We start from the raw sequence: 27,515 nt of genomic DNA on the forward strand, positions 1-27,515 counted from the left end.
AAAATTATTGTCAACTTTACGTTAATTAAACGAGTTATTATTTAATGTTACGATATATTTTTTCAGCAATTGAACGATTTATTCATTCTTGGAATAAAGTTCGTGTAATAATTGCTAGTATTTTATTTTGCAGAAGGTAAAATCGGCGATAGAAGTAAATAGTTAATGTTCGAGAAATAATTGTAAAAATATTGCGAATATAGGATATTTTGGTTATTAAAGATACTTTATTATCGGCAATAGAAATAATAGTTTTCAGTGAAATAACAGTACTATCATCAGACCAGAAGAACCATGTACAAAGAACATCAAAAGTTTCAGTCATCACCAAAACAAAATTCCCTTCTTCCCCACATAGAAACTTCCTCAAAGTCATGCAACAATTCAGGGAGAGACCCTATATCATAATACAATAACCTTAGTATTCTATATTCCCGTCCCCTTAATCCACCCCATGCACCGCTGATCCCATAGACTACTCGTTGTTTCTCGAATCGATGTTCCTGTCGCGGTGTCGACGCCATCGCTATCAATTCCGCGGAAGTTGGCCGCCGCCACCCCCGCGAAGGCGGCGCGAAACAACGGGGCGGCGCGAGGCGGTGTTTATATGGCCGTTTCAACGCCGGCGGAAATTTACAGCCGGCGATCGTAAAGCTCCGGAGATGCATTTATACGCGGCGGATTTATATGTTTACAGCCGTGTACGCGGAGCGGCGAGCGAGCGGGCACGCTGGCGAAACCGCGGCCGAAAAGGGACTCCTGTCGAACGAGAAAGACGAGACAGAATTATGTACGGGGTCCGAGACGCGACGCGACGCGAAACACAGGAGAGAGAACCGAGGGCCCGCGTGCGGTGTGTGTGCCCGCCTATCAATTCCAGCTCGCGCAGCAGTTTCGCCCGGAATCGAAGGTAACGGTATATACGTGCGGCTCCAGGAATTTCGATGGTTCGGGGGCCGCCGCCGATTTAATCGGTTCCCACAGCGACCACGAGTTAACTCGTCCTCCCGAGCATCCCGATATGCTTTGGACCAGTTGCTGAGGCCGATCCGGAGCTCTTTATTAGCATTATCGCCCGATCGAATCTTTATTTATACCGGGTGTTTCGGAACACGCGCGCTTGTAACTCCGCTCTGTACGAGGGAAGATGCTCCGACGATGCATGTGTACTCTCGGTGCGACTTTGTTTTTCAGCCGGGAGCGAATTGACGTCACGACTTTCTGCGAGAGGATGTCTTTTGGCGAATTGCTTGTTTTTGTGGTGGTAATTGGTATATTTCTTATTATTTACTGTGGCGACTGATGACGGTATTTTTTAGTTATATCATGGTATTATACCCAGTATTATAATAGTATGTATTTTTCAGTTATACCACCTCGACTTTTTGCAAAAGTATACTCTTTATTGTATTGTTGTGTTTTTGGGCTAGTAATTGGTACATTTTATTATAATATACTGCGGAGAATAATGTCGGTATTTTTCAATTTTACCATCGTAATTCAGTTATACCATCACAATTATTTGCGAAACTATACCCTATATTAAATTGTTAATTTCTTGAACGACGATTGAGATATTTAATTATAATTTACTACAGAGTTTAAAACCGGTATTTTTCAATTTTACCATTTTTATAGAAAGCGAAATACCCGTATGACGTCATACCGGGAAATATATAAAGTGAAGAGCGAAATCGAATCACTGCAACTACTGTCATATAAATAATAAATTATCTAGGCATTGTAACAGAAACTAAAAAGAATCTGTGACACATATTAGTTAACAATCATTTCACTGAAATTAGCAGGCAACAATTTTATTCCACTAGCTTTGGTTCGCCAGTTATTCACAGTCAAATACCGGTATTAACCCTTCCAAATCCATACAACGATATATCGTTACTAACTAAGCTCGATGATATATTACTTTCCAAATGTTTTTACTAAATAACAATAAAAGTTCCTCTTCCTCTTCGAATCTTTTATCAAGTTCTACAAAATTATAATTCTTTTCCAGAAACTTATTAAACCCTCGCAGTACCATTAACATTACAGAATTACAACCATTAAATGTTCCTCGAGTGTAATAATTTCACAGAGAAGAAAGAAAAGAAAAAGGGAAAAAGAAATTAATGACAACACAACAGAATTTTATTTCACCTCGAGAAAAACGAAATAATATTTATATTTAATAAGTTATTACTAGAAATCACGACCACGAGTCAGAGTCGTCAAAGTGCGTTAAGGGGCTCAACTATACTAACCAAATGCGATGTATTTCCTTTAAGTACACACGATTCGTTTACTCCACCCCGAGAAAGGGTTAAAATTGATTCTCCAAACAGCGACGATATTACGACAAATACTTACGGAAAAGGATATCTATAGTAAATTGTTTACCACTGGTTTGACTGCGAAAACTAACCGAATTTCTCCATCGAGACAGCGCGAATACGTTGTGTCAACGGAAGAGGGAAAAGGGGGCAGTTCGACGAGCGTGATGCAGAAAATAGTGAATCGACCGGTTGCCGAGTGACTCGACGAGAGACTCGACGAGTGACTCGACGGGAATCCGACGTTCCCGTCGATATTAAAAATAAAAGGCCGGTCCCCCGGCGACAAGAGGGATAAAACGACCAAGAAATAAATCATCCGCTTGGGTGCCGGTCTGTCCGCCTGTCGTGACGTCAGCGGATCCCCTGACTAGGTCAAGGTGTCGAAGAGGAGAATCCTAAGTGTCCGTCGCGCGGCGGCCCCGCGGGTTGTGGTGCCTTTCGTTCTGCTCTCTGGCCGGCCGGTCCCCGCGGTCCGGAGCCGGTTCGTTCCGGTGCATATGGGAGTATCATTTGGCAATGAAATCGGACACAGTTACATCAGCCGGCCGGTGTGTCGTTAAGTGATATTTGTATCCGAAATTTAGTGGAACGTCCTCTGCCGGCGGAGAGCTGTCCCGATAAACAAGCCGCTCTCGGTTCTCTGCCATCGGCGACGCTCGTTGGCTCGACACGCGGTACTCCTTAATGGAAGCCTCGCCTTTGCAACCAACCGAGTGGTTCTCAACCGATCGTTACAATTTCTTCCAGGTGCAAGTTTTGGACGTTGAAAAAGAGATTTCGATGCTACGGTTTCGAAAATACAGATAATTATTCTAATAGGCTTGATATATGTTTAATATTGGAATTATTGAAGCAGCGTAAATGACTGACTTCCGGTTCTTTGTTGCAGTTTAATCTGTATAATAAAATGATTATTCAAAAATATTAATATAATATAAAGTATTGAGTTGTTTGAGAAGTCGTGTAGTTTTGTTACTAATTTCGCCAGTCTTTTTTTTTAACTATTTTATTACTATATGTATATTTTGACAGCTTAAATTCGAAACTTAAATAATTGTTTCTTCATTCGAATTAAAAATGAAAAATTAAAAAACTGTAAGTAAGGATCGTAAAGAATTTAATAAATATATTTCTGGGCGTTCAATTCCAATTTTCTTATATAATCAAACACCTGTTAGGAGAAAACGCTAATTATTTCTTCCAAATTGATTTCACTTATCATCCAACAAACTGAACGATCTAATTTCTCAATAAGAAATCAATTATTGATTAGGTCTCAACTATAGGTGATTAACTATACTGAAAAAGTGATTCTATTCGCACCTCGACATAGCCTCAACTATAGGTGATCAACTATACCGAAGAACTGATTCTATTCGCAAGTATATTTGACAAGTCATTTGAACTACGAAAAAGTTTGCTAAATAATAAATATAAACGTCTAAATTTCATTTTAGATTTCTATCAAAGAAAGGTCCTATTAAATACATGCTCTTCTTGTTGCGAAGCGAAGAACCATTAGTCAGGTGAACGAAACGTTTTGAACGCTATTATTTTCTTCAATCCTTTCGCCATGTGACCACCGCCGGGGTTAAGATTAGCTCAATCACCGCGTTAAATTGAATCGGCCTAATACGGCCGTGGCTCGAAAAATTGATTATCGTCTAGCTATGCGAGATGTGCTCGAGCGAAAGCTCGACACGAATCACATTTAAAGAGATGGACGGAGCAAGATGGGGGAAGAAAACGAGACGAAGGAAAAGAGAGGGAGAGGGAGAGAGAGAGAGAGAAATGAAGAGAGAAAGAAAGAAAGCGAATTAGAGAGAAGAAAAGAGCGACAGTGAGAAAAAGAGAGTGGACAGGGACAGAGAGCAGAACAGAGAGAGAAGAAGGGCGAGACAGAGAGAGGAAGGCGATCGAAATAGAGCGAGAGAAAGAGTGCGAGACAGAGAGAGAAAGAGAGGGAAATATAGAGAAAAAGAAAGAGAAACAGAGAGGGAAAGAAAGCGACATAAAAAGGAAAAGAGAGCGTGCTAAACAGAGAGAAAGAGAGGGCGAGTTAGAAAGAAACAAAGAGAACAAGACGGAGAGAGAAAGACAGGGAAAAAGAGAGAGAAAAAGAGGAAAATAGAGAAAGAGAAATAAAGCGAAACAGTGAGAAGAAAGTGAAACCGCAACAAAGCTAGAAAGGGGAAAATTAAAAGAAAGAAAGAGCCAGATAGAAGCATTGAATGGAAGATTAGATAAAGCTGCTCGAATCAAGAAGAGTCCCCTATCATCCGATACCGGGCTGGATCGCGACGCTTTCGACCGGCTAGCCCAGCGGATACACGCCTTCGAATTGAAACGGCCGATGGCATCGGTTCACGGGGCAGGCGACGCGTGGCGCCGTCGTGTAATCAGATTAGTTCGAGGTTATAAATAATGTAATTGGTTTGCCTCCTGGTGCGTGGCACGTCGCAGGGGCGGGGGGTCCCGAGTCCCTAGTCCCGAGTCCCGAGTCCCAGGAGAGAGAGAGAGAGATTGCTGACCGGCCGAGGACAAGGATAAAAAAAGAAAGAGCAGGCAACCGGGGCGATGGAACTGGGCTACGAGAAAAGCGTGATAGCGAGACAAGGCGAGCTTGATTTTGTCTACGGCCGAGGAGGAGAGAGACCACGGACTCTGTGGAAATCGCTTTTCTTTACGCTTCGCTTGCCGGCAACCTACTGGTAATAATATAATAATATACTGATTTAATGATATAATAATATAACAATATATTAATACAATGATATAATAATATAACAATATAACAATGCAATAATATATGATAACAATATAATTATAATGGAAAGTTTGAAATGTAATATCTGAAGAACAAAAGCTCATATGGACGAACGATATGAGGCTTTGATTTTAGATTATATATAATATATGTATATGTGTCAATTAATCATTAAATATTCTCAAAAAATAATCTGATTCATTTCTAATAATTTGTACATATATATGAAAAATGCTCTCACTTATTTCTAACGATTTATAAATATTTTTAAAATTAATCTCACTTATTTCTAACGATTTACAAATATTTGTAAAAAATACTCTCACTTAGTTTTAACAATTTATAAATATTTGTAAAAATAATCTCACGTATTTCTAACAATCTACAATTTTTTAAAAATAATCTCACTTATTCCTAATAACTTCCAAAAATTAATTTTACTTCATACAAATATATAAAGATTATTTCACCGCATACTACAAATTATACTCATTGTAATCCTAAAATCAAAATCCCCACCCATGGTTTCAGTAAGATAGTGTAGCAGAACGAGGTGAGTCTAGCAAAGAGACATCCCTCATCCCTCGTCGCCGCTCATCCCCGATTCCGTTTTACGGCCGTGGATTAAAATGTCAGCCGGGTGATCACCTCATCTGGTAATCCGGTCTCAAAGGTTCGGTTTCTGTCGCGAAGCGAGGACACCCGCGGACATCGACGGAGGGAATCGGCTCAGCCCCGTGTCCCTCCCCTATGTCCTCTACCATGTAGCCTCCCCGGTCGTAGCGGGAATTATCGCGCGCGGACCGTCAGGATTAACGGGAGACGCGCGGCGTCGTTTCACGCGCGCGACGCCGGGTGTCGAGATGCCGGCCGATCGACATAGTCGGCCGTGTTATTTTTAATTGCGGCCTACGTCCGTCCGCAGTGTTACGACTTCATTCGCGCGCGTCTCGCCCGGAATGAGTTGTTGGTTCAGGTGCTACATAGAAGCTTCTCTCGCGAGGACCTGTCCACCTTTGAATTGATTCTGGCGGGCGTCGACCGGGTACGACAGCCGTGAAAACGTTCGTTGTGTTGCGCGTCGCTCGACGTTATAATAGAACAGGCCAATCTTTAATTTCACTCTCGGCTGGCCAGCTCCGGGGCCCGTCAACGACGGTGACGCGCGTCTCTCGACTTCGATCGTTCTATCACCCACGATTTTTCCTATATATGCAACAATTATTTTGAAAGTCTATTTTTCTCAAAAATAAGATATCTGTGATTAATTCAGTGTAAACGTTTTCTTCATATCTAGTTAACCCCTGGCACTATGAACCCTTTCGTGTTGCGTTGATTAGCACTTATTCGTCCTTATTATTTTCCTTAATAGGACTGGATAATTTTTGTTTATTGTATTGTCTTTATTTACTTCCGTTTCTAAACTTTGATAATTGAAAAATTCAATTTGATTTTGATTTAGAAGAAATTAATAATATTCATATTCAATACAGCTTGCGTGGAATCTTTAACACGAGTCTGACTCGTTATTATAGTACAAGGGGCAACTATCTGACACTATAATAAAAGCTAATGCTCTATTAACCTTTACCTTTGCAATAACGATGCTTAAATGATTTTTCACTGCAATATTTTCTTAGGGACGAAATAAAATCCATATTTACAGTGTGCTTACATTTACTTGAGCGCTTAAACATTCTTTTTACTTCTAATAATTTTTGATAATTTACTTCTAATAATTAATGACTTCTAATAATGATCAGTTAACTATGAATGTTATTTCGTTTCTTTAAGTCGAAATAAAATTCTGTCCTATCATTGTTAAAGTCACCGTCACGAGTCAAACTCGTCAAGGTACGGCAAGGGGTTAAAAGAAAGCCTAATTTATACATTATTTTTTTCCTAGAATAATCTCACCAAAGTGTAACCTAATTTACCCCACAAATCCAGCGTTAAATTGATCCACGATACAGAAATACAGAAACTTTGTTCCTAGCGAAATGTGACCCAGCTTCGGCTTTCGTTCGACCACTAAACACCCCGGTGGTGTTAAATGGAGCGATTGGTTTCACATTTCAAATCGGTAGATAACTGCAGGCCACGCGATACTGTAAAATGAGTACCGTGCCGTCGCGCGTCCCATAAATTGAAAATAAAGCGAACTAGTTTACGAAGAAGCCGACGACATTTTCCGACCGGGGGACCTAATCGAGCACCCACAGGAGAGTCGGACAATGAGCGATCGCCGCAGAAAAAAAAAGAAGAGTACGAGGATCGCGACCGCGGCGGAATTTAAGTCCGGCCGTCATAAATACCGACGGAATTGCCGGCGGTAATTAGAATTCATTGCGGCGGATCGCCGCCACCATCGTCGTTATTGTCTGACGAGACAAACTGGTCGGCGGAGCAGCCGCTGCTGCCGGTCGCCGCCGGCCACTCTGTTGGCAGACGCCGGCCACCGTTCGCTTCCAAAATGGAAATCATTAGGATCGATCGTGCGCGATGCGTTTTACACGGCGGCGCGGCCGTGGATCGGAGGCGAATCGTAAAGCGTGGAAAGATCGCCGCCGCGGAATCGGAAACTCCGATCGCGGATCCCTTTCGATCCGGTTTCCCGTTCTATAGGGGCCGGCGGCCCCCCCTGTCGTTTTCGAGTCGCGTTCAATTACGCGGGAGCCCGCGGCCTCTAAACGACTTCTCGCTACCGTTTCGATCCCCGCGGCGCGATCCTGATACGACCATTGTTTAATTGGTCGTAATTAACGAGCTTCTGGTGAGCGTCCTCGCTCTGCTCGAAATTGCGGATGGAGCCTGTCGAAATAGCGATGGTCTAAATCAATTATTTATTTGGAGACATGGAGGTTTTATTTGGAGATATGGATGTTTTATTTGGAGATATTCTTTTATACTGTTTTATGCTAGATAGTATTGACTGGATGTTAAAATAGTGACATACTTTCGAGTGTACGTTATACTTCTATTGTTCTATTTCTACGTATTTTATGTCTAGCTGGAGAAGTAGTGAGATATTAAAATGTCCTATAGTTATAGATATTTTTAAATGTTTATTTACAGTTATATTTTATTTTGTTTCATTTTAATTCATCTTATGTTATTTGACTCTATTTCATTTTATTTTACCTTATTTTTTTCAATATACACTAATACAAGATTCAGTGAAGATAATGTCTCGTTATTTTATTAAAGAAATTGTTACTAGGAAAATAAGACTTTAAATGGCTTTTTCTTTCTACTTTATTATTTAAACATATTCTCGGTATTGAATTAGAGCAGCGTTGTGTGCTGAGAATTGTTCTTCAATTTTTATTTATCGACTATAGTTACGATGAGACTATGGAAATTCATGTACTTACGGTGTGCAATGGTATGCAAACTGTGCGCAAGTATGTATAAGTGTGTATAGTATGCGTGGCATAAATTTGGTAAGTATACACAAAATTCGTAAAATTGTGTGTCGATCAATGTATTTAATACTATATGCAACATCTTTAATATCACACGTACTGTTCTAATTAATAATTATATCATACATACTGTATTATTCGAACATCAACTTCTTCTTAGACGAATATAATATTTATAGACGTTTGCAACTATATCAAGCTCTGTTAACTTTATAAACCTTTCAAGTACTTTACAATAGAGATCCCAATTATTAATGTACTAATATTCTATTACACTATTATTCTTTTAAATTTCTACAATTCTCCTAAATTTTAAATTAAAAATCCCTTTAACCTACGAAAGTCTCAACCTTGCATCGCAATCATAACAACGAGATTCTTTTCCAAAATATGTCTCGGGCAACCAGAATCGCCATTCCTATTTCTACACCCAACCATCTCGACAATAACCGAAAAATATTAAAAAATCCATACGAAATCCTTTCGTCCGCCAATTCGCTTCGACTCGACGGTGTTTTACGAAGCGGAACGCGAAACGGCCAAAGGGTGAATAAGGTTTAATTGAATTCGGTCCGCGGTCGAATAGAAGGAAATGAAAAGGAGGCGAGGAGGCTTCGGGCGCCGACCGCGGGCGGCGTTTTATAGCGCCTTTAATCGCCATTACGAAACCGGCCCTAAATCTGCCAGTGAATTCTAATCCAGTCGCGGCGTAGTCGCGTAGGCGTTGTCAAATGGCAACGACGAAGCGCGGCTAAGCCGACGCTGGTCTGAGAATTCGGCTTAACTATTTCGGGTCCTTCGTTCTCTCTCGTGCCGCGGCGATGCCTGTTTACGACGGGGTCTCGTGACCGATTTTTACGCGGCCCGCCGAAACGGAACGGATACACGCCGGGCTCGTCACGATTTGTTTCGGTTATCGATGCCACGCGATGCTAAGTCAGTCGATTAGTTCCCGATCTACGAGTACGGATATTTTTTTTTCAATTTGTCAAACAGCTTGCTGCGAAATTTGTCACCCGTTTCGAAATCGATTGCTATTTAAACGCATTTATATAATACTTCGTTCTAGAGCGTGTCGATTTATGCGAATTTATGCGAATGCTTTCGAGACGGCCATTTGACCAATCGTTTGACCATGGATTCATTGACGAAGGTATAACGCGGCGACGGTTTGACGAATTCGAGGAGAATTCAAGGAGAATTCGAGGTGTACTGTTATAAAGTTAATGGCTTGCTACCATAAATATAGATAATTGTAAAATATATAATTGTATTTGTTAGCATTCGAAGTGTTGAATTGGCGTTCGTTGACTTTTGATGCAAACAGTGTGAATGGATCATAAGATTGCGTCATTTAACGCAAGATAAATCTTCAAATAATTACTGCAAAAATGTGCAAATAATTTCAGAACATCTTTCGCCTTCGATGTAATTTTCAATCATTATTAGACCATGGACGATAATGGAAAATAAATATTGTTTCCATTATAAACGACAGGAGTCGCTTTGAAATTTCTTTCTTTTTTAAGTCACTTTAATCCTTTGGATTCGAGTGGCACAGAGGCAGTAAATTGGTGAATGAATCTTCTATCAATATTTAGATTTAAATAATTATTAAAAAATATAACTGTTATGCGAGTTAGAAGACTCAAGTTAAAAAATAATAGTGACGCTTTTCTATTCTCCTCAATTATACATTTCTGTCATAAAAGATCGGCAGACTATTCACTTGAATATAACAGTTTCTTGAATGCGCAGACGAAATTAATTAATTTTGGATGAATCGATCTCGCAAGTGTCCAACGTCCTTCAATCAACAACGGATGCTTGCTTGACGAATAAAACAGACCAATTGCAATGTCCACGCACGGAAAAATTGCGAGTCGGTGTACTGCTACGTATATCGTAATGGTCTGTACGTATCTGCTTATATCGCGGATACGGAGCGTAAATCGCGGGCTCGGCAACTCGGAAGCTAATAATCCAGAGCAGCGCGATTTGACGAAGTCGGGGCAGGTGGCTCTCCTTCTCTCCGTTGCCTCTCTAATATAGGCCCCCGGCATTGCCGCTTCAATTTTCGGAAATGCGTTGTCGCGAGGCGAGATTCCCTGCTCCCTGACCGAGACGTCTTTATTTCGAGAATCGCAGCCGCTAGAATGCAATAACTCAACCACACCGAAATAATTCATATACGCAGAGAAAGAGAGAGAGAGAGAGAGAGAGAGAGAGAGAGAGCCGGGGAAACGTGTTCACGCACGCGAAACAACCGATTACGCCATGCCGAGAAATATGTCTGTAACCGCGGAGCAGAACGAGCACCGGTGCCATATTTTTGGAAAAATCTCCAGCCTGCTCGATGTTTTCTTTTTTCGCGGAAAAACGCGTTCGAGCGCGTCGAACGCTTCTATATACCTATTTTAAAGGAAGCTGGTGCATTTATGTGGGATTTTTATGATCGTTTATTAACGCATTGGCCGCCATGTACAATTAATGTTCAATATGGATAATTCGAATCTTAAAGGAAGAATTAAAAGGACTTTGAGGCTATTATGCCTTCAGTTATGAAATAATGACGAAAATTGGAAACGTTGGCTCGGTATTAATACTGTATAAAAATATGTCACTATATAAAATTTGCAATAATAAAACTATTAATACTAGAAAGTAGGTTTTTAACATCTTTCTTACAAAAATAGTACTGTCCCAACGATTTCATTTATACTAATTACAATTCATATTCTAATTTATTATAATATCCTTGGTTTAAAATATTATTACTACTATTAATTCCAATAAAATATAAGTTATAGCAATCTATTCAAATACTTTGTCATTGGTCATTCCAATAAATTATACCATCTATTTATTCAAATAAATTCATCGCATTCCACGAATGAATATTCAACGAGAATAATTCGAATAAACATTGTAAGATTACCGGAGCAATAACGCGTGTAATTATCGACCGCCATTTTTTGCCCTGTAAACGTTTTCGAACAGGATCGAATCAGCGGGTCATTAAAAAGACACCGGGCACCGTCGTTTTTACCAAGATTTATGGGAAATTAATGTTTACCGGAACACGGGAACAATTTTTGCGCCGATCACACCGTTCGGCGGTTTCGCGACCACTGGTTTTAATACGTTTGTAATTTATGGCGTCGATAAATCTCACTTTCCAGCCCGCATAAATTAGAATACTTTAAAGGTTGCACGGATCGATCGAGCCAAGACGGAAATTGCAAATTTTAATCTTGTACAATGTATCTCGCGGCGGATCAACGTATCACCTGCATTGAAGTAATTACCGTGCTTGATTAATGGTAGAGCGCGCGCGCGCGCGCGCCGTGATCCCGGTCGCTCACGAAATATCAGTTCTCCGGTTTCCGTGTAAAAATCATGGCGGCGCGTGACCTCGGGAAATAAGCCATGAAGACGCGAACGATGTTCATCGTTCGATCGACGGCGAATTTGCGTGTTCGAACTTCGATCGGAATTCGACGATTTGGCTGGGTTTATTGGCGTTTCTATCCGGTTGTCGTAACAGTAATTTTCCGTCTACTATTTCGTTTGTCGGCAATGGAACAGAGAAATTACTGTTGCAACAACTACGCAGGCGGAACATTTATTTTAACGATACGGTAGGGCCTCGAGTAATTATTTATTGGGTGTAATAAGAGGGAAACTGTATTAGGACGTCGATCATACCTCGATTTATGGCTTTATGCTATCCTATTAATAATTTATCGAAAATAACAGGAAATTATCAATGTCGGACGTAAATGGAACTTTTAAATAACAGATTGTTCTCTTATCACAATATTACAAAAATATGTATTGAGATAAGAGTTATTGTATTACACGATAATTACAACATGATTGAAGTACTTTGACTTTTTAATTTTTAAAGAAGTAGATAAGACTGTGTATAAACACTATTACGTGGAAAAATATACTTATGTACCAATACTAATCGTGGAAAAAGTAATAATTAAACTGCGTATCATTGTGCAAAATAATAATAGCTCAGGTAAATCGTGACAGAAATATAAATCGGACAAAAATATCACTCCTCCTTCAACAGTCGTAATAAGTCAAAAGCAACGTAACAATATCTCTTTAAATTTTTCTAATGTGATTTTAGTTTGTTACTTCACCTATTAATTTTTCTCATGAACCCATCGAATCCGCAGTTTAGTAACAACTGTATCCGCGCGAGTATATATCGGTTCTTTAGAACGCCACTCACGCGTGCAAAAGTCGAAAGCGGCTTCCCGCAAGAATAGCCGTCGAAGAATCGTTATTTCAACAAGGGACGACAGAATGGTGCCTCTATCCGCGACTTCAAAGCGCGTAATTGACCGAGGCTGAGCGACAATCCGCGGTACTGCGAGAGCGGTCTGCTTCGTACGAAAAGAGCGAAGCGTGACGGATACGCGGTTACAAATCGAAACTAGGAACTCGAAGCTAGCAATTCAAATATTGTACGACGAAGCTAGCAGTTCAAAGCTAGTAGGACGAAGCTAGCAGTTCAAAGCTAGTAGGACGAAGCTAGCAGTTCGAAGTTAGTAGTTCAGAGCTAGTAATTCAGAGCTAGCAGTTGGAAACTAGCAGTTCGAAACTAGCAGTTCGAAACTAGCAGTTCAAAGCTAGCAATTCGAAACTAGCAGTTCAAAGCTAGCAATTCGAAACTAGCATAGTTCAAAATTTTCAGTTCAAAACTAGCAGTTCAAAGTTAGCAGTTTGAAACTAGCAGCTGGAAGCTATCAGCTCGAGACTAGGGTCTCATAACTACCGGCTCCAAGCTAGTAACTCGAAATTAGGATCTTGTAGTTATCATCTTGTAGCATACAGCTTGAAACTAGCAGATCGAAGATAGCAGTTCCAAGCTAGCAACACGAAACTAGAATCTCGTAGCTTACAGCTCAAAACTAGTCTCCCCAAGTAGCAGCTCGAAGCTCGCAACTCAAGATTAGTAGCTGACAACAATTTTTGTCTTATACAAACAACCTCTCCTCCTTTTTCTAAATATTTACACAAATATACCCTTACTGTATCATCACCAAAATATAATGACAATGGATCCCAAGCTCGAAAAAATAGAACATAGTCCTCTATTAGTGAAAAACGAAATTACTTTTGCGAACGATCTAATAGATCGTCGAGATCGTCTAGATCGAAGGAAGCCGTAGCCGACGAGCCCCAGGATCCCAAGTCCGCCAATTCGGCTCGATTACTTAACGCGTCGCGCGGCCGCGCCGATTGCGAAACCGTGTCGACGGTGGTCACCTTGCGCCCGGGGTAAACATGTACTTAAACCGGGCTAATTTTTGACGCGGCACGCACTGGCCGATTTGACGAGTCATTAAGCCGCCGAGCGCCGAGCCCCTCTCGCCGACCCCCGCGCGCGGCCTTTCAAAAAGGATTTGGCAGGAGCGACGGTGCCAAGCGAAGTAGAAGAGAGACACGGTTTCTTGTGTTCTCTTCGGCCGCGGATACTTTTAAACACAAACGTTTACCGTTTTCTGTTTTAATGATTCGAGACATTTGGCAGCGGATGACAGGTGCGAAAGGAGGAGGCCCCTCCCCCCCGTACGGGCTCGCAGCGGCTAGTCTCGAATTAGTCGGCGAGTGGAAACGAACGGGAGCAAATCCGTGAAATTCCCCCGTACGGCGGCCGAGCCCCATAAATTCCGGCCGACGTCCGCTCGCTCGCCTAATCACTCGCGGGCCAATTAAACAATTAACGGTCCCCGGCCGGACGCCGACGTCGCCTACGAACGGAGAGCCGTGCCTGTCCGACCGAGCAAATTAGGCTTCCCTCTGCTACTAGCCGGCCGCGATTCCAAGGTAACCATAAGCGCGAGCCGTTACGGCCATTTCTGTTCGCGAGTCCACGATATATTCTGCTGTTTTATTTTCGCTGTGGTGCTGAACAGAACTCCACGTAATTTTTTTTTTTTTTTTTTCTTAGAGGTTTTACGTCGCATCAGCTGCAAGGCTATTAGCGACCTTCTATCCACGTAATTTGTTAATGTAGTTTTCGATATTTAAGCGGCGACCGCTTTTTTATTATTGTTAAGAGAGATGCGATGTCATTATGTCTTCGTATCATTAATGGTGACTCGACGGTAAATCTCGACGTTTATCAATAATAATCGTCAGGCTGCAGATATTTATACAAAATAAAAATGGAGAATATCTGTTGTACTAAGAGTTATTTATTTACTTGTGTGTAAGGGTAAAAGTTCGTTTTAGAATAGAGACACAGAAAATAATGTTACTATTAACGCAAAATCTGCCAATTGGTGGTTTATGTGAAGTGTTATGTAAACGAATTTACGTAATAATTGAATCTTGTTATGTTGACTGGAAATATGTGTACTTTGTCGCTATTGTATGACAAGATTCTTACATTCTTCTACTGCATTTACCATTTCGTACAGAAATAGAAATAGAAAATAGAAATTGTCTGCATAAACTTGAAGAAATAGAGACTAAATAGCAAGTTCATTAATCCTTCTGATGGATAGATTTACATTGATAAATTTCTTTAATTTGTATATTTTAAATTATAGTCATTTTTGCCATAAATGCATAAAAACGACCCAGTCAAAATATAATACTCACTTGATATCAAATTGACTGTATATCAGAGTAATGGAACAATACAGGCCCTCTTATCTGAGCATTTACTTTTGTAATATCCCAGTGCAAAAACATTCTATTATTGAAAAATTTAATACGAGTTCTTTGTTAAGCGATAATGTATCTAAATAATGCAACGATTAGATAATAGAATGTTTGGATACCAGAATATTTCAAAAATAAATATACGGATAAGGGAATTTCTACTGTATTACCAGTGATACGCAGTTAATTATTGTATAATTATTCAGTCAGTTATAATTAAATGTTTTTTAGTGACAACGAAAAGATTGGATATATTTAATAATATATGTACCGCGAACAAAATAATCGTCTCTTTAATTTGTGATTCAGCAAGGTTTAGAGACTCTTACGTTGAAAATGCTCCAATAAATTACATTGCTGCAATAAGTATTGTTACATATATATTTCTTTATCCAGGTGCAGACTACTATAAAAATTGGAACAAATTCTATCTCGTAATTCTTACGATGCAATTTTTATTTATCGCTGTTAGATAATTGCAGCTTTAGCCAACTGAATGAGGAAATCTCCTCGTTTTAAATGAAATAATGTGGGAAAATTTTTATGCTAATCAACAATATAATTTCCTAATTTTCCAAATATTAAAGAATTGACGCCCCATAATTTAATTCTGAAAATTTTATTTAATTACATAAATTCCTTTAACTCTATAAAATCTATTATATCACCGATGCGAGCGTGAAAGTGTGAAAACGATGAACAAAAAAGTCCTCCTTAAATGATCTTTAATAAGAAAACTCCTCCTTAAATAAGAAAACTCTTATTTCCCGTAAAATTCCACAGTCCAACGACTACAACGCCCAGACAAAAAGAAATAAACGACAGATTTGTCAAGTCGAATACGCACCGTAAATCGCGCGAAGATCGAAATCCCGTCCGGTGCACTGAACTCGACTGTGCAACGACAGCAATCGCGCGCGCGTTGGATTACGAGCATAATCGGTAATCGCCGACTAAATCCGCGGCGTCGATCGCGGCACGTGACGCAACAACAACGCAGCAGCCCGTTACGCCGAGGATCGCGCGTGCCACACAAAATCTCCGACTCGCTCGCGCCGCCTCTCTGCGTCCCCGTTTCCGCTCGACTCGATTAAACGCGATTAGAATAATTGCCGCTATCGATCGTATCGGTAATTAGTCGCGACGCGGAGCCGAGCCGCGGCGCAACGCTCGGCAATTCAATTTGTCGGCGCGTTTCGCGACGCACAACGCCGGGACCAACAAATCGTCGTCGAAGGTTTCGGCGTCGTTGCACTGGTCTACGCCGATTGTAAATCGCTTTCGCGGTTCAGCGAGCTCGCCTAATCGCCTCAGATCGGTGCCGATACCTCACTATTATCGCCCCTCCCCCGCCATTCGCTACCGTTTTACTATCGCGCGGCAATTAGGCCGGGAAATTACGGTAGACGCAGCTGCGAGAATAATGCTAAGACGTTTGAACTTCTACCTGCGCGATTATTAACCCTTGGCAGACGGAGCCATTTAAACTGGAAATCATTATAAAATTGAATTTTATGACATATGCAACAAATAATAGCTCTTAACAATTTTTTAAATATCAGTAAATTTGATAAAGATTATTTTAAAACGTGGCATGATCATTTTTACAGGTGCCTGAGAGTCGCCATTCGATCGCAAAGGGTTAATTTGTCAATGCCTCCGGCGGAGTTCCATAGAATATTTTAATATTTTAAGAGTTTCATAGAATAAGTTCTTGTCGATCCATTGGAATTTTATTGTAATTTGGATATGTTTTATTGCGGCGAATTTGAATATTTCTGAATATTGTATAATTGTAGCGAGGATTATTGGCGAACGAACATGTTCTTAAGTAATAATAATATTATTAATTATTGACAGGAGAGATATCCTTTGTTTCAGTAAGAGAGAGAGAGAGAGAGAGAGAGAGAGAGAACGGTGGTAACAGTCACGCAAGGGCGCGTGAAGCAGAAAACTTAAAACTAAAAAGAAACCGCAAGCATAAATAATAAAAAACTTATAACAAAACTGAGCAATTATACTCAAAACTATCACAGAACCTAAAAAAATTAAGGAACATAAATCTATTGTCCCTAATACAATACCATTCAAAAGATGAACAAACATGCTATTCATTCTCTATTTCTCCAAATCCCTCCATACGATTTCTATTTTAATTTCAAAATCCAGAATCTAACAATAAAATCAATACTAAAACGTCAACAACGATAAAAAGCCCATTTCGCGAAGGGTTCAGCCGAGTCTCCCGTCCGCGCTCGAAAATACTGTACCACCGGCGGTGATTTTTCGGACGGGGCTGACGCGGTGCCAAGGAAACGCAGCTAGGCGAAACCGGTCGGGACACGCGCGGGTGCACCGTCGCGCGCATTGTCTTCGCCGACGGTGGCCGCGGTGGCGGCGGCAGGGGGGGGGGGGGGGAGAGGGATGGACAAAGGGATGATTGAAACATCGAAGTCGAAGCAGAACGGACGTCGCGTGTGTGCCCGATGGGAGAGCGACGACGAAGACTCTACCATCGCGTCGCGACGCGTTGTTACGTCCGCCGTCGCCGCTTCTATTTGGCAGTGGCGAGCGTCTTGGCACGAAAGTACAACTTCATTCCCGAGGATGCCGAAACGAGACGATGCCGCTTATTACACGAGGCATCGACGATTTTTCGGTTTGCCGCGTAGAGCAGGCGCCATGTGCTCGGGCGTCGTTAACGTTCTTTTTGGCAGGGGCTCGTCATCGGCTTCGCGTCGTGCCAGTGCCTCATCGACACGCCATTTTCCGTTGTTTGGAGCTCGATGGTTCAGGCGGTTGTTTTATGCCGGCGTTAACGAAAAGCAAAATAGCCTTTGGACAGGCTTTGCACTCGAGTGGCGGCTGTGAGGCACCACTATAAATATATAGGAGTCACAAGAATCAATTTCGTATGCATGAAAGAGTGCACTTTATTATATACAATGGGAATACTACGAAAATGATTTTAAATTAACAGTTAAATTGGCTTCGAGTGCAAAGGGTTAAGACGTCGCTTCACTTCCAGATGAGAACGTCAACGATCATCGTAACAGAAAAATCGGCAGTCGTCTTTTGGCAGTGTTTCCGGTCCGCTCGCGACGCGGCTTGATCCCATCGCTAGGCTTCAGCCCGACGACCGACTATGTATACGAGTCCCGTTTCGGCTTTAATGCTCCATCCTGAATACTGTTTCCTCGAGCGGACCGTAATTCTCCGTCCCGATGCCACGTAACCGCGTCCAGACGCCTCCCTGGCGTCGATTCAAGCTTTCCATCTCCCCCCCGACCCTCCCCTCCTCCTCGCGCGTCGAATAAACTCCACGGAATTGACGTTCTTTGAACGCCGATCGAATATTATTGTTTGGTTTACGACGGGAGTCGGCGAACTGTGTCTAGGCACTTCGCCGATCTAGGGTGGACAGGAATCAAGTTCGTATAATGGGCCAGATGTCTAATAACACGCCGTAAATCAGTAAATGAAATATCGCTCTACTCGTAATCACGGGATCCGCGATTTCCGCGAAGCATCCACCGGGATCAGTCGAAATCATCCTCGGTCCACATAACCTTGCTCGTCTTTATGAACTTCTATTTCGAGAGAGAAATGAAGCTAGTAATCTCACATACTCCATAAAGTCGTGCAATTCAACCGTACCGTGCGCAATCCTTTCTTTTTTTAAAGAATAAGAAGATATCGTGCATTTATTGGAGAATGAAAGAAATAATAAAATAAATATTTATATTTATTGTTATACTATGGTAATTGAATTATTTATATTTATTATTATACCATAATAATTAAATTGGTATTATATTTACTTTTCCTATTATAAACTCGTAAGATAAGTATTTTATCACTGAGAATTGGTATATATGTATAATAGGTTCGTTTAGTATATTTTATTTCACACGTGGTGAGTATATACACTATAATAATTAGCGCAAAAATCTTAACTATAGCTGTCAGATTTGGCACTAAAATAATTATTTTCAATATCGCTGCGACTACTTTATACAATTGATGCATATATGAATCGACACGCAGGATTGAAATCGTGACATATTTAATGGAATAAAAGTTGCTGCAGAAATGAGATTCCATAATCAAATTTTCTAAATTTGAAAATGAATAATAATAATAGTAAAAATAAAATAAAAATCCTATATAGATATTTTTATCATTTTATCGATTTTTGAATAGCGGAGAAAATACTGTCGCCCCTTTTTAACCCTTAGCACTCGAAGCCACGACCACTGGAAATTTGGGAAAACTTTTCTGGCTTATAGTATTTCTATTTTATGCATTAAAGTGCATGTTATGCATATAAAATCGATTTCTGTGATTCAAAACAACAGTTTCACCTTTAACAATTTTTTTTAAATGTAAACTTTGTTAGTATAGGAATTATGTGGAACGTGATAGAGTAATTTTGAGTCACGCCTTAGAGTCACCATTGGAGTGCAAAGGGTTATTATGCTGCCATTATCAAGCAAAGAAATGGAATTTCTTGCAATATCTGCTTTTTGCAATCTACACGGAAACAGTTTATTTCGCCTAAAGATCCACAGTCTGGGTTTTGTTAAAGATATGCCTAACAATCTAGATACGACAATAGTTTCGCAGATGACCGAACAAATCGTGTATCGAAGGAAGAAATTGTGTCCGTTTCCCGATGGAACCGGCGAGCGCAAAGCCCTCGGCACCGCCGCGCGTTACGCTTACGTATTTCGAATCTGGCAGTAGGCAACGGCTGGCACAGATTACGCTCCGGCGCATTATTATGCGAGAAGCGTACAAGACGCGTAGGCCGTGTCGGTGCCTGCGCTCGAGTATTATTGTCGTTTTGGCAGCTCGCGCGATTTTCGTGATTTAATGCACCGTACACCCTGAACCGCTCCTCATCGCCAAAGCCCGTGTATGTGTATTCCTGAGAAGCCCTGCGCAGGCCACGCTGGATCCAAATATGCAATCCCGTCACGCCGGTGTTTCCTCGCCTTAGGTTTGTTTTCAATTATGACGCGCGGGAACGCGACGAAAAAATTGTCTATCCTCGAAACCGTGTTCGGCGAAATCTCGTTCGAGGAAGATGACTACGACTCGATTCGTCGCTGTAGAATGAATATTCTATCGAAGGAAAATTCATTGGATACTATATGTGATGTATACTATATGTGATATATATATTTAAGTGGATGACAGTTTATTTGTAATTGGACAAAAATGTATTCGAGTGAAAATATAGACGTCGCTGTCGAATAAAATCGAATAAAAATTGATCTAGATCAAAATTTGCAAAGTTTTTAAAAGATACAAAATATATCATAAATAGGTAAATTATATTTTATATATTTTATATATTTTAGAAATTTTACAAATTTTTACCTAGATCAGTTTCTGTTCGATTGAATAAATATGTATAATAACTAAATTTTAACATGAGACTTCAACTAAATTTTAACCTTAAGCTACACGATTTTAACATTAAACAACAAATAAATTTTAACGCATAAATTTGAACGAAGCGATGAAAAATTCGCTCTGCAAACGAGACTAGCGCGAAAGGATTACAACGTCGCGTTAAAAATTGCCGCGCGACGTTCTCCGGCGCAGCGCACCTTGAACGAGAGAATCATCCCGAGGGAAAAATAGACCGTGAATCAGTGAAACGAAGATCCTGACCACCGATAAAGAATCGAAGCGACGACAAAGAGGATCCTTTATAGGATTGCTCGACGACCGGTAACGAACGCTATCGGCCGGGGTATACGCGTCCCGGTTGATAATTAGGCGGCAAGAGGAGAGGCGATTATTCAGCGGCCTCGACGCGCAAATAATAAGTATTGCTTGCCACGGTTACAGGACGACGGACAAGATTTGTCACCATAACGTTTAAGCAGAACCAGAAAACAAGCATCTCGCGAGATGCCGTGTCTAGTGCGACCCAAATATTACGGCCAACCCTTTCCGTCGCCGTTTTAGAAACAATTCTCTCACTACGGATTTTCCTCTTTCCCCACTTTGCGTCACTTCCTCTGTCTTTCTCTTGCTTTCTCTTTCTTTCTCTGGCATTCTGTATCTCTCTCTTTCTCCCTGCCATTTTCTCTATTTCCCTGTCTTTCTCCCTGCCATTTTCTCTATTTCTCTGTCTTTCTCCCTGTTTCTCTCTCTCTCTCTCCCTGCCCCTGTCTTTCGCTCTATTTCTCTCTGTTTTTCTCTCTCTCTCTTTCTTCCAGTTTTTATCTCTATTTCTCCCTCTCTCTCTCTCTCTCCCTGTCTTCTCTCGCGGGTCAACATCGTTCTCCCGCCGTCACCGCGTACTGCTTTCATGTGCGAGCCGACGACGATCGCTTGCCAAGCCGCAAAGACCACGACGATTTGTCCCTCTCGAGTTTTCCTTGTTCCGCCGCAAATCCGGGCTAATTAACAAAGGGTATCGCCGCGAGGTTAACACGGTGCCACGCCAATCACCCGAACACATTGTATTCTTTCGGCGACGTGTTTTAATTGCGCAGCGCGTATCGCGACGGTACCGAACAGTGCTCGTAATGCATACCCCCTTCAATTCGATTTCTCGTGCACGTTGCACGTCCGCAACATTTCGGACGGCGCTTCGAAGTTGGAACATCTGCTGCGTCTGTGTTTATTTTATGCGTCTGTGTTTAATTATTTTATGCGTCTACTTTCGAGCGTTCATTGTTCGAACCGCGACAGGATCGCGAATATGGCGCGTTTGATTTTGTTAGAATTCAGAAGACTTTTTGGTTGATGTATATCATTATTATTTAATTATTTAGTTATAGTTCGTTAATATAATCTCTCATTTCAATAATTAATATTAATATGAATATAATAATTCATTTCTATCGATTCTAATTTAACTGGAGGTAGGTCAAGGTTTCAGACAGTGTCATCCTTTTTATAATACTCGACAATACTAAAAAATATGAGAAAGGGTGAAAATATTTTCAATTAATAGAAAAATATACTATCTAACAACTTATACCGTTTAAACGCCACCAAATGATTACTCCAGTTCAAGTATAATAGTTTGTATTCAATTCATAATAATCAATTATAAAAATAAAACATAACCTTGACATAAAATAGAATAATTTTTTCTGGGCGGACCGCAAAGGGTTAATGTTCTGTCCCTTCTAAGAAATTGTGCCAATTGAAAAATTCGTAATCGCGGTGACTGTGAAGAGAATGGTACGTCAATTGTTAAAAACACCGGAATACAAGAGGAGAGCTGGTAGTATAGCAGCGTGAATCAGGAAATCAAACAAACGACAGCAGGCGTAGATTTTATCGTTGACAGGAAGACACTGGGTGCAGGTGCGAACCCGGCCGCGTGGGTAGGGCCATGAATAAATCAGTTCGACTCGGTGCGCGAACGTACGTACACAGATCGGTCCTCCTATCTGGCCGGGGATCTCTCGCGGTAGCCTGGGTCTCTCCTCTCCTAGAGGGATCCCAAGGAAATGCAAAACGCGCCGCGCTGTTTTCGCGAAGGAATCGGTGGCTAGTTGCTACGAGCCGCATACACGCGCCGCTACAAAGAAACCGTAGAACAATATCGAGATTCGTAGTTCCTCGTGCTGTTTGCGGCTAGCAACAAATTTCGCTCGCGACTATGGCGATCCTATGCGAGTATAGTGATCCTATGCGACTATAGTGATCCTATACGACTATAGTGATCCTATGCGACTATAGTGATCCTATGCGACTATAATAATCCTTTAAGATTCTACGGATCCTCTACGACTCTACAGTTAAATGCTGGAGATTTAATACAGTTTCTGTAAGAGATAGGTAGTAGTACCTTTCTAATAAGTTCAGCGCCGATAATTGGATGCTGAAATGTTAAAACATACATAGTTAAAGGAATTTAATTAATTAAAGGGAAACTAGAGAGTTAATATTCCTATATAGTTAAAGCAATAATAATAATAATTCCTACATAGCTAAAGCAATTTAATTAATTATAGCGAAACTAGAAAGTTAATTTTTATCATAGGGGGTGGTATCAGAATTCTTTCGCTTTCAAAACATTCTAGTTAAATTCAGTTTGTTCAAATATATTGCAATAAAAATGGAGTTTTAAAATTAGTCAAAAATTAGTGTCACTGAGATTTGACTGACGTGTTAAACAAATTTACTATTTTTTGATGTCGTTATACGTGATGTATGTTTGAAAAAATCCCTTTGCGAAGTCTTAAAAATTCTCGTTATATCATATATATACTTGTTATCTAATTTTTACTGTCACTTTTATAAATATTAGATGTTTCTTAACGCTACTACTACTGTATCCTAAACGAAGGAGTATATTGTTCTATAACATCATCGAGACAGGATTTATTTGAACATCCTACGATTTTTATTACAGTATATAATTGAATAAGAAGTTCTTACATAAATTGATAACGAAAACATTTCTACAGTATTAGAAATTATAAAAGTAAAATAACGAAGAACCAATTACTTTGATTCATTCGATAGAAATGAAATGAATGAAATGAAATTGTTAAACAGTAAAATTATTAAAAATGAAAACAGTATTTCTTCAAAAGTAACCAACAACGATTCTTCGGCACCGAGAGGGTTAACCTATAAAACAAACACCCCAAAGTACATTTCTGACCGTCCGAAGCCTGATTGGCTCAAAAGGAAAAAAACAGACGCGCGGCCAGGTGCAACGGCGAAACGTCGCGGTCCTGGATCTCTAATCCCAGAGGAGCGAACGAAGAAGCGGCCGAAAGAAGGGAGGCGGTGTTCCGGGAACGCTGTTGCGTGGCCGAAAAATTTGAAGAAATAAGGAAGACATAAAGAGAGCACGTTAACCGTGGCACCGTTCGGACACCGTTCGGGGTCCGGGCCACGTGTGTGGTCCCGTCGGAGCACGTGTCGCCGTCGCCGTCGTCGTCGCCGCCGGGCCCAGGGGCGTGCGTCTTTTTGCCCTGATCGGAAGGGGGCCCGGTTAGATCGGCGATCGCGGCGCGACCGTTTTTCGCGGGGAATCCGAAAATTCCGTGTGCTCGGTCGCCGGGAAAAAAACGCGAAAAACGAGGATCGACCGCGTAGAGGCAGAACGCGACGCAGAAATTCGTACCGGGCGAGGAGGCAGCAGCAGCAGCAGCAGCAACAGCAGCAGCGCACCGCGCGGCAAGAAACGCGCTTGTAATTATCGCGAAGCTCATCCCCCGGCCTTCTGCCCACCCCCTCGGCTCCGGCGAATCGATCACTGTCAATTCTTCCTCCTTTCTTTCGTCGAACTACTCGGCATCGAAGCCCGGCAAAAAAACCGGCCAATTAAGCGGCGAACGATTTATCGCGGTACGCGCGGCTCTCGTTCTTCCGATATTTCTTTTTTTCTCTTTTCGGAGTCCGCGGTATATACCCCTCCTCCCCCCCCTCGTTCCGATGTACAATTACTTCGGCCGCGTGACGGATTTAATTGCCGAATATTCGCTAGAAATATGGAGGCGGCCGCGTAAGCGCCGGTTTTTGCGGGGACGTGACTCGGGGATAGCGCGGATGAGAGGCGTCGACTGATGGGATCGGCGAGCTCTACGCGCTCCACGGGATTCGCGGGAATGCATTGCGGTGCTTAGATCGCGTAAGACAGGGTTAATTAAAGGGTTAATATCGTTTATTTCGTGGTTACTTCGATTAGAAGTCTTTCGGTTGTAGTAAGCGATTTATGTTGCGTGTATAGTTCTGATCAGATGATTAACCTTTTGCACTCGATGCTGTTTAGCTCTATATTCGATCTAATATCTCTGAACTACAATATTTTTATTTTACTATTTTATTTTTATTTTATATTTATTTTGTGCGTATGAAATTGAGTTTTGCGACTTATGTAGTAAGTATACTCTTAACAGTTTTTTAAAGAGACACAAATATGGTAATATAAAAATTACCTGAGAATGTGATGAAATTTTTGGCGGTGCTTCAGAGTCGTCAATCGAGTGCAGAGGGTTAGATATTGATGAGAAGAATCGGAATTTCATTGCGGCTAAGGAGAACGGAATAGCGTTCGTGCTTCATCAATTTTTAATGGATATTTTCATGGTCGCTCAAAAAATATCGATGCTGTCGAAACACAAAAATTTGAGAATGTAAATAAAACATTTTTGAACGATCTAGACAATTTTAGAATATTCTAGAACATTCTTAAACATTCTTGAACATTGTAAAACATTCCAGAGCATCGTTTCCTCCATTAGAACTCGATATCTCACTTTCAAGAGTATATACTAAATTAATCGTAAATTTCACTTTTTCAAAAAATAAAATACCGATTATTTTGACCCAGTGTGACAAGGAAGGGTTAATCTGTATTCACAGTAACATAGATAAGTCGGATAGAAACATAACATAGTCGGATAGAAATAATTTCTCTTTTAATTTCAGAGAAGTTCATAGTTCTCAACACGATTATAACTATTTTCCTTTCAAACATATTCTATTCCTGACTGTCTAAAATTCTTCCGAGACTAATAAATAAGTAATCCATTGTTTAACCGTACAAACACTTTCTCCTTTTTCATAACCTATTGCAAACATTTCTGCAGAGTAATTATAGCAATCACAGTGATCTATCTGTTCAACACGTTAGCAAACCGAATGAAAAGATCTCTCTGTTTTCACCAAGATTTACGCTAATCGACAATATAATTTCTTAATTTCCTTATGATTTCCTCTTGCTTTGAAATTGTCACTTAATTTAATAAATTAATATAATTTTATGGAATTTTTTAGGCCTAAAATATTATCAATTTATGGAAATATATACTATTTATTGTTTAACGAACCTAACTACAATCATTCTATTTACGAATCACAATAAATCTACAATATTTCTATCAACTTGCAAGGATAAGACGACTAAATCTTTCTAACTAATAAAAAAACTAACAAATAAAAAACAAAGACACTGTAAACGACACTGAAACGCAAAAGAGAATCGTCAGGTACTCTCTGATAATGGTTCTCATTCCCATAACACCATAAGTCCCACGAAATCCATCGGAGGCACGAAGTCGGCTTTTCCAGGCCGAGGATCCCTCTAAAAATACCGGGATCTAGCCGGCATAAATCAGGAGAACCGCTATCCCAATGGCATCATAAATCGCTAACCGTATGGGTTCGATGAAAGGCTAATACTATTCTTTCGAATTTAAATAGTCCGTGTTTTGTAGCACGGCGAGCATTCCTAAGCGACGAGGTGAGGAGGGGGATCGACGAAAATTCGTCTAAAAATAATTTTCGCTACGCGCCGCGGCGTTACGATCGATAGAGGATCTAGACCGAGGCTGATCATCGCGCGCCATTTTCCTTTCCCCGTTGAAAATGCCGGGGAAATCGGGGGAATCGTTTTCCAATGGTTTCCATCTAACCCAGACAAATAGATATTCATGAATTATATATAATTATATTTATATATAATTCATATATAATATATAATATATTATGCATAATGTATAATGTATAATTTTTAATGTATAATGTAGAATGTAGAATGTAGAATGTAGAATGTAGAATGAATAATGTAGAATGTATACTGTATAATATATTATAATAATATTATGATTTATAAATTATTAATATTTATTTGATAAATATGAGCGGTTTCTGGCACCGTCACCGCGAAACAAAAATACCGCGTTACGAGCGCACCTTACGCGCGCGCGAACGCTCGCGTGTGTTCGACGATTAAGTTCGACGGTGAATATCAAAGGCACCCTGTCGCTGCTAGAGAAAACCCTCGAGACGTATTGCCGGTGAGGACCGAGCAAATTGTCCGTAAGTCAGTCGCATTTCGGCCGCAAATTGGATCGCTTCTGAGCGCAGATATGTAACTGCTGAATTTTGCAACGATCCGTCGCGGCGCGCCAACGCTGATGCTAATTTGCATCGAAACGAAGAAACGCTAAGTGTTTTAAAGCTGTATTGTATTGCCGGCCGCGCGGACACCGTGCCAAAATTCTTCGGCTCCGAATGGGGAACGAATATTCTTTTGGCAGAAATTCGCGGGATTTTTCATTCACGATTTTACTTGCGGCAACGAATCGCGAATGACACCGTTAAACGGATTAAACAAATTCGTAAACTTAGAACAATTCTGTGGAGAAACGAGATAAATTTGTTCGAATAATTTTATACAAAATGAGGATATATCAGCGAAAAATGTTGAAGAAATATATCACGAAATATAGCAGTAAATATACCATAAAGTAAAGCATAAAACAGTCCATGATATATTGTTGGTGGCATAAATAAACG

General features: G+C 40.6%; 1 protein-coding gene across 3 annotated transcripts in view; it reads right to left on the reverse strand.

Moving 5' to 3' along the window:
* Positions 1-27,515, reverse strand: part of LOC144472335 (uncharacterized) — a 362,809-nt gene that overhangs the window by 334,184 nt on the left and 1,110 nt on the right. For 2 of the 3 annotated variants that reach the window (XM_078185317.1, XM_078185316.1), the window contains exon 2: positions 25,151-25,322. The exons of the other annotated variant lie outside the window; for it this stretch is intronic. In XM_078185317.1, coding sequence (XP_078041443.1) covers positions 25,151-25,240 — 90 coding nt within the window. In that variant the 5' untranslated portion in view covers positions 25,241-25,322. The remainder of the gene's footprint in view (positions 1-25,150; positions 25,323-27,515) is intronic. 3 annotated transcript variants of the gene reach the window in all.

Source organism: Augochlora pura, chromosome 7 (genome assembly GCF_028453695.1).
Source record: "Augochlora pura isolate Apur16 chromosome 7, APUR_v2.2.1, whole genome shotgun sequence".
In the NCBI taxonomy this organism is placed as follows: Eukaryota; Metazoa; Arthropoda; class Insecta; order Hymenoptera; family Halictidae; genus Augochlora; species Augochlora pura.